The sequence below is a fragment of the Molothrus aeneus genome, chromosome 12, assembly GCF_037042795.1.
Source record: "Molothrus aeneus isolate 106 chromosome 12, BPBGC_Maene_1.0, whole genome shotgun sequence".
NCBI classification, from domain to species: domain Eukaryota; kingdom Metazoa; phylum Chordata; class Aves; order Passeriformes; family Icteridae; genus Molothrus; species Molothrus aeneus.
Window position 1 is genome coordinate 12,905,184 of NC_089657.1, and position 14,793 is coordinate 12,919,976.

General features: G+C 36.6%; 1 protein-coding gene across 4 annotated transcripts in view; it reads left to right on the top strand.

Annotated features, from left to right (window-relative positions):
* ERC2 (ELKS/RAB6-interacting/CAST family member 2) overlaps window positions 1-14,793 on the top strand; it is a 406,794-nt gene that overhangs the window by 163,832 nt on the left and 228,169 nt on the right. For all 4 annotated transcript variants that reach the window (XR_010784376.1, XR_010784377.1, XR_010784378.1 and 1 more), the window contains one exon: window positions 8,388-8,523. Coding sequence is in view for 1 of the 4 variants with exons in the window: in XM_066558029.1 (XP_066414126.1) it covers window positions 8,388-8,523 (136 nt within the window). In the remaining 3 variants the exon portion in view is untranslated. The remainder of the gene's footprint in view (window positions 1-8,387; window positions 8,524-14,793) is intronic.

Here is a 14,793-nt window from a genome sequence, read left to right on the forward strand (position 1 = left end):
ATGGCTGGATTGATCCTGAGAACTTCTAGGGTGAGCCAGGAGTTGCAGTCAAAAGATTTGATCCAGAAGGAAATTGCAGTGAAACGTGGAGTGCTGCAGAGGAGGTGTGATCCTGATGGCTGTCAGGCTGGGCTGGACATGCTGTGGAGCAGTTGGATGCAGAGAAAAACTGGAAAGAGTCAGGAACTGGGCTGGACATGCTGTGGAGCAGTTGGATGCAGAGAAAAACTGGAAAGAGTCAGGAACTGCTTTTTCGGGTTTTATTTGTTTGTTTGTGTGGAGATACTTTGTTAGTTTGGTAATTTGAAGAAAAAAGCTTTTCTGGACTACAGCTGGGAAAGACCTGATGGACCAGTAGCAGGGCTGCAACTTCTTGGTTGCAAATTTCAGGCAACAAATTATTTCCAGTAACTGGTTACAGTTATTGCTAATGGTCTCAATTAATAAAATAGCTGAGCAAGCAATTGCCATATTAAATCAGATCAAATATCCTTCTCATCTAGCGTGCTGTCATCAGCAGTGCTTTTTGGTTTTTTTTAAAGAAGAACATCAGAAGAAAATGCACGACAATCCTGGGTGTAGGAGAGAGATGTGTGACAGATGAGTCTTCTGGTACGAATTTCACACATGTTCATGTAAAGTGTCATCCAGCAGGAATGTGCTGAGGAAGACAGCAGTGCTGGGTCGGAGTTTCCGTGGTTGCAGTGCAGATCTGCCTTGAAACAGAGTGACATGAACCATAGTTTGGAACAGGGTTTTAGTGTGTCTCTTTCATTCATGCGTTATCCTCACGTGGATATTTCCAGCATCTCTCCAGGGCTTTGGAGGGAACTGTGTCAGACTAAACACTTCTTAAATAAAGATTTTGGAAAACTTCCCAGAGTGTGTGTTAGGTAGACCCTTCCTCCCACATTTTTGCCTGTGAGGTGAGAAATGTTTCAGTGACTTCTGTGATGCTTGCTTGATTTCTACCAGGCAGAGTTCTCGGTTGTCCCAGGACAATAATGGTTTGTGGTGCATTTGGGGGTAAAACAATTGTCTCACTGAAAAATTGTCATGATATGAGTAGTAAGAAACCTGAAGCCAGCCTTCAGGCAATTGAAATGATGAGATTTAAAAGTGGGGGGAGTGTAAGGGGATGGGAAGAAGGTTTTTTGGGTTTTTTTTGAGACCTACAGGTCTCTGCGGGCTACAAGCCTGCTCCTTTGGATGGAACTGAAATAGCTATGTAACCTGTCTGTAACAGGAGCTGGGAATGTAATGAACACATTGAATATACTAAAATTCACTTATCTTAGCTCCTAATTCTGGTCATGATGCATTCAACTGGAGAATTAGGGATAAAGGAATTAATTTTTTTTTGAGATATTTTTAAATTATTTTAATATTACTTGGTTTAGGTGATTTTTTTGTCCCATGTTTGTGTTGGTCATTTTGTTTCCAGTTCTTTCTATCAAAGAGTTGTAGGAGAACACAGAGGGGTACCTGCCAGTTCTGATGAGCAGACGAACTGTGATGTGGAGTTTGTCATTGTCCCAGCATCAGGTGAATGGCAGAAAGAAGAGCAAGCATCCTTCTGCAGTCAGAGATAATATTAATTTCTTGTGATAGTATTTTCTCAGGCATGTGGAAAATAGTGGCCTTTATTGCCTAAAGTCAGTTTGGCCAAGGTTAACCAGAGAGAATTACCTGCCTCCAAATTCTCATGTTCAAAAGGCACCAAAATTTTACTCAGTTTTCATAATCTTCTTTTCTATGGGAAAGTCTTAATGTCCAGTTAGCCTTCCTGGCAGCAGGGGAGATCCAGGCACAGGCTGATAACATTTTTCTGTCTCTCCAGGGGGCATCGACTTGAGCTTGCTTTCTCATCCCAAATGATAAAAGATCTGCTAAGGAAGCTGAGCTACTTCCCTTTATGTCACTGTAGAATAGATTTTTTTTAGTTGCAGGATCAAATAGCACAATTTTAAAAATGAAATTTTGTGGGGTTATAGATTATGTTGTCACACAGGTTAGGAGTTTAAGCAATTGTAAAGGGAGTTGAAGTCTTGCTCCTGCTCCTTTGCAGTGGGAAAGAGAGAGGGAGAGAGGGGAAGATGTAGTTCTTTTAAGGAGAAAAAGAAAAGAGAAGGGAATAAGGTCTGCTAGGTTTTTTGCTTTGGAGTTATGAGGGCAAGAAAGGCAATGCTGAGAGAGGATATACAGGATTTTTTTTATAGGATGGCAGTAGGTTAATCAGATATGCAAAGAAAGGAATTCCTTGAGATTTGGGATGAAGTATTCCTCCAAAGTGACAACAGACATGTAAAAAATTCTTAATTTTGCTTGTTTCCTTTTGAGTGTGTTTAACAAAACCAAGGAATACTTATTTATTTATTACTTCTCCCTTAAGAAGTTTCCATTCAAAACACTTTACTCCCCCGTGCCGATGTAGTGATCTGTATTAACCTTTCAGCTTTTTAAATGAGTATTTTAGGAGTATTTCTGATTTTAATGTTTAAATTTGATGGAGAAATTAATTTCTTAATGGTTGGGATAGTTGCTTTTGTTTATTCATTTAAGGTATTTAATTTGCTATCAGTGTGATAATTGTATTAGTTACCAAAAAAAACCTAAGATTTTAAAAGATGTCTTGGACACTAATAATTCTTTAGGTTATATGAGATTGATTAAAAAAAAAACATGAAAGTTTTAAATGCAAATGACAGCACAGAGTTAGTTTTAGAACTGCTTAGTTTTTTATTAGCATATTATAAAAATTACTTATTATGTCTAGCTTATAAACTCAATTCAGCAGTCAAGCATGAGGGCTTTCTTTTAGAAAGAATTGCTTTTGTTTGAGATTTGTTTTCTTTGTTATATCAAAAATTCACGCTGTCACAGGTAGAGATTTTCTTGTCCTGATAATATCTATTTTCTTCAGAAAAATCCATCTCTGGGCTGTAAGTGAATAAACAGTGTCCTTATTTGTGTCAGGAATGCATCTGCCAGTGCCCCTCTTAACACACCTCTTGTGGTGATTTTGGTCTCTCAAGTCCAACCCAGCTTTGTTTCTCAGGTTTAGAGATAGATAGTAGCAAATGCATTTGTATTCCATGGAAATGCTAGAAACAATACTAAAGTTGCTTATATCTTAATAAAATTCTAGCTTTTGGATTTCAGTGAAATTAGACCTGAATTTTGAAGCTTTACCCTTATGCTGGTTTAGTCATGACTCAGTGAAGCGCCTGCCTAGACTCATTCTTAAGACAGTGAGAACTGAACTGCCAGGAATATTTCTACTGAGTCTTACTGAAGTAATGTAATTTGGAATGGGCATTCACGTGGTTGGGATTTACAGGATCAGGTCTTCTGCATGACTAGCTGCTGAGACCCAGAGTGCCCAGTAACATGTTAAGATTTGTTTCATTGATCGCATTCATGATTCTTTGTAAAAGTGTGGACTATTTATAAAGGAGAAAGAGATAATTTCAGGTAATAATGATGGTAATATTCTACCCAGTGCCTGCTGAGCACATTGGGTGATGTTTGTTGAATTAAAATAAGTGTACTATATTGAATTTTAAAACACATTTTGGACAATTTCTTATTTTATATAGATTAATTGTTTTGACTAAATTGTATTTCATAAAATAGATCTGCTTGGTTTGGAGTTGATTTTTTTTTTGGATGTTTCCCTGAAAACATTCATTGCACTCTGATTTTTTAATCTTTTATTTGCTGAGGAGCACAGCTTCCTAACACACTGGAGAATATTTTGATTGACTTGCAGACAGCTGGTCCCATTGCAATGCTGTTTAAAGTGATTAAAATTATTGCAGAGACATATTCCTTTAGAAAATGTTACAGATTTTGCTCTTGGGAGTATTTTGCATGTCTGCATTTTTTGGATGCTTTGAAGGAAAAAAACCTTTATGAAATAGAGTAGAGGCTATACTAACATGTAACACTTATTTTTGGCTGACATTAGCAGCTTTGTGGCCAAGGTACCCAGGTGGCTAATTAAAGCAGGGAGTTTAATGAAATAGTGTGATTTTCTATAGCTATCAGAGATGAAAGCATTGGAGGTTAGACAACACACACTACTGTAAAATAAAATCTGAATGCTACTCACAAATATGCAGAAGCTTAGTGTTTAATATTTGTCTTAAAAAGTTGAATTGAAGGAATTAAATGTCCTGTAGTTAGACTGTGAGATCAATTTGTGTGCTACTCCAGAAGAAGAAAAAGCCCCAAGCATGGTTAAGTGTAGTCATTACAGTTCTATTCATACCAGCAGGAACTCAGTAGTGCTCCTGTTTTGCTGTTTAACTTCCTGCTGGCCCAGGGTCTGGGTCTCCATGGCACTGATGTCTGTTTGCTCCAGAGGCATTTCAGTTAAAAGATTAAAGAGAATGAAAAGTGCATTTGAGGTAAGGGCATCTTGCTGTTTGCTCAGGAAGATTGATGGGCTCTAAGTCCTTTGGATTGGATGTCATAAGAGATAAAGCTCAAGGGCTCTTTGAGGATGTTTTGTCTTCTCCTGTCGTGCTTGGATGTGTGATACACTGAGTGTATCTAAATATTTAACAGTCATAGAGGATGGTTCTTCAGCAGCAGAGAAGTCAGACCTGCTGCAGTCTGTTGACTCCAGCACTGCCATTCTGAGGCCACTTTGCTCAAAAAATTGTTGGATGCTAAGAAAAACAGAGATGTTGGCGTTGGTGTCATTTAGATACCTGATTTTAAATCTAGTGCCCAGTTGAAGTGAAAGTTGATTACTGTGGAGCATTCTGTGTATTAAAAAAGATTATAAAAATTATCCCAAGTCAGAAAGATTCAGGAAGAGGCTGATTTTTATGGGATCTCATATCTAAGGAGAATGAATATTCAGTTAAGAACAATGTTAATGTAGGTATTCTAGATTTGGAATGTTAATCAATGGCAATCTAGGTAATCTAATGTTAATCTAGGTAATCTAATTCAGTTAAACTAGGTATAACAAATTAATAAACTTAATGAGTAGTAAGGTCGCATCTAAAAGAGTTATATTACTTTATATTATATTTTTCTTTTCTTTAGGAGTGAGACAATGTCTAATGTACTAAAAAAATAAGATTTTTTTTAGAATTTTTTCTTTTTCCTGGTGTTCATCTCTTATTTATTAACTGCCAGTATTATGGGTATCTTTTATTTATATGGCATGGGGTGTTTGCTGGATACTGCATATCCTCATATCTCTGATGCTGAATTATCAAAAGAGTCAGGAGATGCCTAGAATATCATCCTTTGATTTATAATTCTGGAACAGAACAGAATTTCCTTTTTAAATTTTTTTTTCAAATTATTTTACACTATTCAAGGTATGTTTATATTCTAGCTCTGTTTTCAAGATAGTTTAGTTTCACTCTGAATTATTTTCTGTTCCTAAGCTGCTAGATATTCTATAACAGTTGCTGACTGGCTTTAAACATAGGAACACAAACAAATGTATATTTGTTATCTGAAAAACTGTCATCAGTCCTACTTTTTAATGTTTGGCCAAGATTAAGCATCTGTGCAGAGAGTTAGTCATCTCTGCTGCTTTTTAAGTCTGCTTTGTTTCTTAAATGTTTATGAGCTCAGAACATCATTTCTTTAAGCCAAGTGTAGTGTTGGCACTATTTCAGTGTGCTGTGGGCTTGAGTGCTTCAGAACTGGTTTGTAGCCTGGCTTTCCAGTTCTGTGAAGTTTGTAAAATCACAAATGCAGCAGAATGGTGGATTTTAACTAGCTTGGGATGACTAATGTCTGGCTCAGAGGTTAAAGAATTAAACTAAAAGAGAATAGATAAATAATAATAATAAAATTAACACTAAAAGAGAGTAGATGCCCAATCTCAAAATGAAGTATAACAATGTGGACAATGAGAGAGCTGTGCATTTCATCTTCCTGCACTGAGGCAATTACACTATCAGAAAATGCTCCATAAGCAGAAAATTATTAACTTGTGATGGTGGGAGGAATTCTACTGAGCAGACCCATGAAATGTACACTTCAGATTTATAAGACCTGTCTTTAGCAGTAGTCTTTATTTTATTTTGTCTAATGAATTTTGTGGTCTTAGAGCTTTAAATTCAAGCAGTGTAGCAGAACAAATGAAATGAATTCCATATGATAAAGAGTAATGTAGACATAACTGGGCATATCAGCATTGTTACTAGTAAGCTATGTGAATATTTTATCATATGTCCTCTATGGTCATGGCGTCTATTTTATGCTGATTGGGTACTGTTCCCAAATATTTTTCTATTTCTCATGCATACTTTTCACTTATCCAAATCTTCTACTTTATTCAAAAGCATTTTAGAAACAGTAGAGCCACATGGAAACATACCAGAGCAAGCAAGTCAAAAATTCTACTGAACCAATGATTGTATTTGATATTTGCTATAAAAGAACAACAAAAAAAAAAAAGCTGGTGGGAAATATGGTTTTGTACTTATTCTCTGCATTGAACTCCCCCAGTACTTTTAATGTAGGCCTGAAGAGAAATCCTCAGCTGGGCTTTTTAACAGTAGCATTTTCTGTTCATTTCCATAGGTATGTAGCCAGTTGTGGCATAAAGAGAGTCTACCACAGAGCTTTCTTTTATTTCCCTCTCTTCAAGATTTTGCCTATCACAGGCACCAGATGTTTTTCCTTTGCAGCTTTACCATGTTCTGCTTTTCAGTGTGGTATTAGAGAAGCTGAAATGGGAAGTTGTGTGAGGCATGGGTGATGAAAGAAACAGCTAGCCTTGGCATAAAATTGAACTGCTCATAGAGATTAAATGCAAATGAATTTATCATTTACTCAACATGATTGGAAACCAATTTATGTTTTAACAGCACAAAGCCATATTACACCACCAAAATTTCTGCCAAATGCATTTATAGATGAAGTTGTGGAAGTGGTTTTTTTTCCAATATTCATTTTGGTTTTATGCTGAGCAAGTCTGTGCTTAGAATTATGAGACAGAAGACTCATGGCAGGGAACTGATTTTCACTTGGAGCTGCAAGCAAATTACCTATATTTGAACTAGTTGTCCACAATTTTTTTTTCCTGGGAAAGTTTATGGTCCTTTTTTTTTAGTTATAATTGATTGATTTTCTCTAATGTGCTATACTTGAAACTTTTACATGCAGTGTCTTTTAAGAATTTTTAATACCATGACACGTTTATTGATTGCAAATTAATTGTTAATTTTTGATCATTAATAAATAGTGAAAAAACCACTGGTAGAACAAAGAAACCAGTGATAGAAGGAAATATTGAATGACCCAGTTTCTATAGCGTAATAAAATCCGTGCAAGAAATGTATTCTATAACTTTTTTCACTGCTTCTGATGTGGAGGCAAAGGAGGGATTTTCAGTGATCCTTTTGGGCATTGAATAATATTCTCTTCATTTGCCACAATAGGATTAGTGAGTAGATCTCATTAGGAATTTGCACGTGACTTTTATTTTTTATAGATAAAAGGGAGCAAATTCCTTCATGTTAAAGAAGGCCTGGAAAATAATATCTAGGAATTCAAGGAGGTAGGAAGTATTACTGCAAGGATATGTTTTCATTACCAATTACAAAATCAATTACAAAATTAGTTTGCCTTTCTTAAAAAAGTGTATGCTAAGTCTCAGAAATGCTTCTGGTAACTTAATGAATAAAATCTACAATAAAAGATAATTAAAATTGAAACAATTATTTTTTATTAATACAATCTTAACAAAAGAGAACATGTAAGGGTGGCAAAGATTGTTTAATTTCCTTAGGAATGACTCATAAATTGGTTTGTTGATTATCGTTTTTAAAAATAAGTCCCATTATAAAAATGATAGAAAGGTTTTTGTCATGTACAAAGCTATTTGTAAAGGCATCCTTTATTCTTCATGGCATATTTATGACCTGACCTACTCCATCACACTTTAATCCACCTAAACACTGTATTTGTAGTCCAAGTTTAAAAAAATATAATTTCACAACATACACTAGTCATCACCTTCACCTTCTGCTTCCTTTGAAATGAATACTTGAAGAACCTATTAAAATTGTTTCTGAATGCAGGGTGTGTAAGGACTGTTGGATAACCTCCCTCTTTCAACAATTTTTCTGCATAGAGCTCAGAACACCTATGTGTTTTTGCAAGGAAATTATAAAAAAGGGGAAATCTTGTCAGCCCAAATAATTGCTCTACCACTCTATAATTGAAAGCTGTTTTGATATGCCATCTTGAAAACAAGACGAAGTTTTATTGTTACAACTGATGCTTGGAAAACTTGTGTCTGTTGAAGAATTGATGTCCTGTGTTGTAGTCACAAAATGAATCTCTATTGCAAAAGAAGTGGTTGCAGTCATTAACACTAATGGGTGTGTGTGTGCAATTCTTAGACATATGAAGGACCAAAACAAGAAGGTTGCCAATCTGAAGCACAATCAGCAATTGGAGAAAAAGAAGAATGCACAGTTGTTGGAAGAAGTTCGTAGGCGAGAGGACAATATGACTGACAACTCTCAACATTTACAAGTGAGTTTATTGTTCAATTTTTTTTAAAGCTATCTAAGAAAATACGCTTCTGTTCCAGTGTGTGTGTTCCAGAGTGTGTAATGAATCTGTTCCCACAAAGAGCTGATGGTTCCTTCCTTCTCTACCAGAGGATGCACTGCTCACCTCAGTTGTATCCATGAAATATTTACTGTTTAGGGTAAGGAAAGAACCAATAGAATTTGAGGACCTCTGCACAGTTGCTACATCAGCAACTGTTCTTTCTTACAGTTAGAAAGAAAAGTTTCAAGTATATAGCTTCTATGTTTCAGATAGACTTTGAGCCTTATATCTGGAGAATTTCTACAGTTTGTAAGTTACTGAGTTTGGTGGTTGAGAAATAAATGTTCTTCAACTGATCTGTTTAAGTGATCCATTACATACCAGGGAACTTGTATTCAAGGCCACAAATTTGATGCTTGACTTAAGAAGTATTCTCTGAGATCTGAGTGTGAAAAACCACGAAGAGAAGTGCTGATTTCTGTTGACAACATCAATGTCTCCATGCCCAGTGTTTATAAGCAATTTACAGTGCAAAATATCAATTTTGCCTTGATCTGGTTAATATAATGTGTTTCTGGAAAATTTCCAGTGGATGGAATTTGACCCTCTCATGCTTCATATGGTTGTATTTCTCATGTGTTCCTATATGCAAAATGGAAAAATTAACACCACATCTCTCTTTAGGCTTGTGTTGGTGAAGCTTTATGTCAGAATCAAGTTCAGGAAATGATACATTATTTATGCATCTGTGCAGTGCTATGTTTACTTTACAGCCTTGGTCATTACATACTGATTGCATCACCATGCATTCCAGTGCACAGGATAGAGCAATAAAAGCTTGTGAAGGGTTGGGTCTGCCAATATGATATATCAAAATTAAATTTCAGTGTTGAGCAGCTACTTGTAATTATAGTGGTTCAGTAAAGAGAATAAATTAAGCTTATTTTTCAGTATTTTGGAAATCTATTTCAGTGGGGTGATGACTGGAGAATAGAAGCCATTCTCAGGATCCTTAATGCTATACTTGAAGGTTTCTACTCGTGAGATGAGATTGGGTCTAGCAAATGGAGGTGATGTGGCTGAATGGCTTGAATTTAGAAAGAAAATACCTGTTTGGAACAGTTCTTCTGTTCCATTCACTTCCTGTAAAGCATCTATACACTAGGAACAGCTTCTGAAAACCAGTTAACCAAGAAGATTTATTTCTGGTTGCTATGTCTTAAAATGTCAATATTTTAAAATTATGTCCTTCAGCATAATACTTTCAGTAATATATGTATTAGGTTATATATTACATTCTCTGTAGCTGCAAGAACAGCAGGAAAAAAGGAGCCTTGGTTGTCTGTGCTGCTGGATTTCTGGTAGGGATAATCCTGCCTTCTCTGCCATACAGGCCATCAGCTGCTGTTATCAGTTTGCTGCTACAAACAGTTGTATTTTCTCAAAGATTTCCAATTTCCTTGGCTTATTTCTTCTCAAGCATTTCTTTAACTGAAATGGTTAAGTGCTGAAGAGTGCATGGAAGCTTGAGTTTCCCTGGGATTGTAAGATTTTGCAAGGTTTTGCTGCTCTACAAAAAAAAATGTAGTGAGTCTTGCAAATAAAGTAAATGCTGTGACATTGAATAATCAAGTCACAGTGCAGGTGACATGACTTATGTACACTTATTCTGCTGATAGGAAAGTATTTTCACTGCTACAGTTTATTTGTTTTATATGTGTAAGGTAATTACAAATGCTAGGTGAGAGCATCAAGTCTTATATGAATCTGATAAGTAGGTGATTGGCTTGTTGAAAAGCCAAACAAATTCTTATGCTTCAACCACTTAGCCTTGGTATAGAAAGGAAATTTTTTTCATGATTTAAGAAAACCTTTCCTCCTTCATGGAGCTTGCTTGTGTAAAAAAGTAACAGCAGTGATCTAAGGATTTAAATGAGGCAGCATTTTTGGGGAGACAAATGCTGTGACATATACTTTGACAAAAAATTTTAGGAGTACTATGCATCTGCTAATTAAAAACAGTTTAATTAACATCTTAATAAACCATAGGGACCGGACCACCTTTTCTTACTGCTCTTAATAACTTCTGCTGCTTTAGTGGAAACACTCTGCATTTATATGCATTTATAACACAAAGTGCTTGTGTCTACAGTGTACTTGTTACATTTGTGAATGATGTATTGAGCTGTTAGGGGAAAAGTGTATCCTAAAATTCTCTGGCCTGATGTAATGACTGTATTTGTTGGCTAGCTGTGATAAGCTGGCTGTTGGCTGGCTGTGATAAGCTCAGCTGAGAATTGAAGAGCAGTCAGACTGGTCAAATTACATTTACTGCAGCCAAGTCTCAGTCCCTTTTGCAGAAGTAGTGGAAAAGATGAAATGAGAGGGTGAGCAGGGTTGTCCATGGACCATCCAGGGGCTGCCCAGGGCAAACTGAGGTGATCGCGTGTCCCCTTTCTGTGCAGCTCCCACAGGGGCTGGAGCTGTACCCATCCAGCTGTTTCTGATGGCTGTGCTGAGGTTCAGGAGGCTGGAGCTTCTTGGAAGCTTCAATGGTGTGTGCTCGTTCCCGAGGCTTGTAGCACCATGTGTAACCATTGGTGACACTGTCAGCAACCTTGTCAGGTAAAAGCCCCTCAGAGCTGGTTCATGTGCCAGTGTCAGTGCTTGCAGGGCAAGTTTGAGTCTCTGTGGCCCCATCTCACAGCACTCCACATCACTTGCTGTGATGGAGAGTGCTCTGGGATGCCTGGGGAGGGAATTCACTTTCGTCTGCCTCAGCTATCACCTGTAATTGTGAGTGATGCTTCAGGTGTGGTTTTGAGGGGCTCTTTGGATCACTGTAAAATTGGAAACATCAGGAGGCCAGATTAATTCTTGGGAATGAAGAATAGTTATGAGGTTTTCTGTTTTTTTCCTAACACAAATCAAGGGCAGACCTGTGCAAATCTTGCCAGACATGATGGTCATATATTACACAAAGCATCACAGCAGGAGAGCTAGACCTTGAACACTTTATCATGAATTTCTTTGAAAATGGTGTATCTAACATGCCTTAATTTTTCTCTCTTTTTTTGGTCTGTCTAAAAAATGATAAGCCTTTTTGAGAAACACTGAGCTAAGAAATATACAGATACCATGTTGTAGATTTGAGCATAATTCTTCAAGTCTCTACAGGATCTTGAAACCTTAGAGATGTGAGACTTGTTTATTCCCTGAGATTAATTTTTTCTTGATTCTTGTGTGGAACATGTTTCTTCCAGTAACACTGGTACCTCAGCAGGATTGGGAAAGGAAACATTTGCATAACATTGAGAACTTAAATGCATTTGGTTTTGATTCTGATTTTCAAATCTGCTGTAATAACAACAATAAAGTCTTGTTGTTTCTCTAGAGTAAGCAATAAGGGTGCAATAAGAATATTCCCATGTGTCTCATAGCCTCAAAGGGAATTGAATATACACTGTTGTCTAATTATGCTTTTCATATATGTAATATATCAATAAGTGATCTAAGTCTGGAAACACTTCTTTGTGGAAATTTTATGCAAACTTTCCAATACATATGTGTCACAAAAAAAGGTGCAGGGATGAACCTGAAAAGAAGTTTAATAATTTTAATACCCTATTCTGCCCTGATCTGCAGCTTCTGGGTGTTTCCCCCCTTTCTTCCAGTTCATCTGCTGGAAAAGTTCTTGCCTCTCCTTATGTTTTAAATGTTTGGCTAATTTGTCACAATTCTCTTTGAGGTAGCTTGGGTTTTTTTTTGGCTGGAAATCCGCATGGGGAAAAGAGATATTTCACTACCAGAATTGTTTTTGAGTGAGACAATGTGTAGTTCTCATTGATTTCAAATATCATATACAGGCAGCTTGATCAATGGTTTATGCCTGCAGTACTGTAGAACAGATTGTGTACACATGTACATTTTCCAGGTGTAAATACCTCACTTTTTAAGCAGAGTTCAGCTTGTCAGTCATGCTTTTTCATGGGATGTAGTGAGGCAAGGCAAGCATTCCAGTTTTCCAATAGCTCTGTACTGGCTGGAAATTTAGTCTTAGGTAATGAATAAAACATGATCAGGAGGAAGTCCTGTCAAAAGAGATAAAAAAACTGGCTAGTTAATATTACTGCTTTCTGATTCTTGCCATGTGAATATCTATGATGTCTAAATCACTGAAAATAGCTCCCAAGAGGTTTCACAGCTAGTCAGCATGAATCCTTAACCCTGGATTTGTTTCTTTATTTGTCACTGTGTGCTTTACCATATAATCCTCAGTTCCATAACAGCTATAAAAATACAAAATTTACCCAAGACATTGCACAATGCTGTATGTAATTTCTGTGTCATATAAAACAGCATGGCCTAAACAAGGGGTATATCTGACTTTACTATGAATTTGCTATGACTTCTCTTAATGCAGTGTATTTCCTACTGCATTGTCTCAAAAGCTTTGATACTGTAATATAAATAAAAAGAGGAAGCTAGGGAGTGAGATGAAGCCTTGCAAACAAAAATGAGCAGAGCAGTGTAATCAGTTCAGCGACGGAGGAAGCAGTCCTGACTGCTATGCAGACAGGCATTAGCGTATGGAGCTGACACAAGGCAGGAGAGAATTCATTGCATAAACACACAGCTTTGTATTACTACCACTGAAATTCATATGCAGTGACAAAACACAACCTTTTAAGAGGTTAAAATCACGAGCTATTGTATTAGAAGTAAATTCTAATTTAAGCATCTGTCTTAAGGTGGACCGATACCTTTCTGGACAGCTTTAATAATTCTCAGTGTTTCATAATTCTCAGGGTTCTGTATGTTTCTGTCTTTAAAAGGCTGGTAATTTTTGTGGGGGGCAGATGGAGATAAGATAGGGATTTTACCTGTTTACATCACTCCTGTGATTTCCATGATGTCCATGTGTGAATTGTAAGTTGTGGTCTAGCTCTGATGTGTAGAATTGCAGAATTGCTGGGTACCTCTCATTCTGTTGTGGGCAGAGGATGAGGGGAAGAAGGTGAGTCAGTATATTATGCCTGTTTTCTCTAACTTATCTACATATTTCTCTTCATTTTAAAGCCTTAAAACTAGCATGTAGTATTGTATGCTCTTATTGTATATATGTTTTCAACTACAGTTTCTTTGGGGACTGTAACATTTTGTATTTGAGTGGTTAAGCTGAAGTTTAGTCAATTCGTAGGAAAATTAGTGCTCATGTATGTATCAGCTTCACCCTTACAAAGGAAGAGTTTTGTACTAGAAAACAGGGAGAACTCAGCCAAGTGCACAATTGTGAGCAGTAGTGATGTGTTCATGGGTACTTCAGCATTCTCTGCCTCTTTAATTGTAGGTGGATTTTGCCAAGGTAGAGTGTAGTAGAAACTACAAGTTCAAAGATGTCAAGCCTTCAGCAAAATATATAGCATATTATGAACTTCACACAATTCAGGGAACCTTTTTTTTTTCCTAGTAAATATATAGGAAAAAGGCAGGAATTGCATTTTCTTGAAGTGGTTGTTTTCGTGGAGCTGAACATACGTATTTAATAGACATTTAACAAAAGTCTTTTCTGTACTCATTGATAATGAATCTATAAAAGCCCCACAAGTGTAGTAGTGGAGATAGGCAATAGGAAAAAAGTGAGTAAAGCTGTGATGCTGTAGTACAATGTATTAAAAAATTATTACCAGATTAGAAATGTATGCTTAGAAATCTCAGGATAATCCACTCAAACACATGTAAGACTATTGAAGACACAGCTAGCGTACTTATCTTTAGATTTCCAACATAATATAAATATAAATTCAGATTTGTAAACACGGATGGACATTTAGGAATTTTCCTTCCTTGGCCTGTGGAAGTTCCTTATGCTGTGGATAAATTCCATATGTGTTGCTGAAACGTGTGTTGAACTTCAGCCAGTAGTTTAAGATTATGTTGAAGAAAATATTTCTAAAAGGCTTCAGATGAAGAATGATACTTGAGAATGTACAGAGGGCAGGAAGGTTGATTGGTAGGTCTGAGGATCAATACCAGAAGTGGGTTTTTTGGGGGGATTTACTTTGACATTTGTGTTCATTGTGCAGTATAATCCTCAGAAGCCAAAACCACTCCTGTTATAAAATGTCCCTGTAGACAATAAGTGAAAATCTCACTTGCAGGCCAATTTCTACTAGAATCAGAGCCTCTTAACTTTTTTTTCCCTTTATCATAATTGGTGAGTTGTCAGAAGTGGTGGGTTGACAGAAA